The sequence below is a fragment of the Hyalella azteca genome, unplaced genomic scaffold, assembly GCF_000764305.2.
Source record: "Hyalella azteca isolate HAZT.00-mixed unplaced genomic scaffold, Hazt_2.0.2 contig8178, whole genome shotgun sequence".
Classification (NCBI taxonomy): Eukaryota; Metazoa; Arthropoda; class Malacostraca; order Amphipoda; family Hyalellidae; genus Hyalella; species Hyalella azteca.
In genome coordinates, this window is record NW_025938278.1 from 67381 (window position 1) to 68322 (window position 942).

The window sequence follows — 942 nt, forward strand, 5'->3', positions numbered from 1 at the left end:
CGTCTGCAGAGCGCTGTGCTGCAAGTCTACAGCTGCTGCACGTCTGCAGAGCGCTGTGCTGCAAGTCTACAGCTGCTGCACGTCTGCAGAGCGCTGTGCTGCAAGTCTACAGCTGCTGCACGTCTGCAGAGCGCTGTGCTGCAAGTCTACAGCTGCTGCACGTCTGCAGAGCGCTGTGCTGCAAGTCTACAGCTGCTGCACGTCTGCAGAGCGCTGTGCTGCAAGTCTACTGCTGCTGCACGTCTGCAGAGCGCTGTGCTGCAAGTCTACAGCTGCTGCACGTCTGCAGAGCGCTGTCCTGCAAGTCTACAGCTGCAGCTCTGTGAGCTGATGTACAGCATTAACGCTGCCCCGATGCAGGCTGCAGCCGTAAGAACTGCATCCGCTGCTCTATATTCAGCTGCCTCCATGTTTTTGTCTCAGGCTGAGACGCCATCGCTCCATTCCTCCATGGTTAAAGCGAGACAATTTTCCCAGCATAAATCTAGCCCTCTTCAAATTTGGACGCATCTGGAGCGCCAATTTCGTAACTACGTCCAACGCCAACAACAACAACAACAACAACAACACCGCCGAGGGGACTTTTCCCTTGAACGCCGAGGGTTGGAACGTCCCCAGGGAGACGTTCCCTCGTCGCCATCGCAGGCGTCCCCTCTTTGTTTTGAACGCGGCTGTATTCAGGAGCCTTGTTTGCTGCCAGGGCTGGAGCTTGAGTGTCTCAGGTTATTAATGATCAATTGTGATTATATTTCCGGATTTTTAAACGTTGAATTCCTAATCTTCTTTGTTCACTCAATGGCTTTTCTCAAAAAAAAAAAACAGAAAAGAGGAATGTTCATGTTTTTGTTAGAAGATTGACTGTTTACCTTTTCGTTGAAGTCATAATATTACCTTTTCGGTGAGGTCATAATATTACCTTTTCGATGAGGTCATAATATTACC

The 942-nt window shown here is 50.1% G+C and overlaps 1 protein-coding gene across 1 annotated transcript in view; it reads left to right on the forward strand.

The window, feature by feature from the left end:
- LOC108668181 overlaps positions 1-722 on the forward strand; it is a gene marked incomplete at its 3' end in the record, with an annotated part of 42392 nt that extends 41670 nt beyond the window's left edge. Inside the window, exon 4 of the mRNA XM_018155351.2 lies at positions 10-722. Coding sequence (XP_018010840.1) covers positions 10-722 — 713 coding nt within the window. The remainder of the gene's footprint in view (positions 1-9) is intronic.
- Between the last annotated feature and the right edge of the window lie 220 nt (positions 723-942).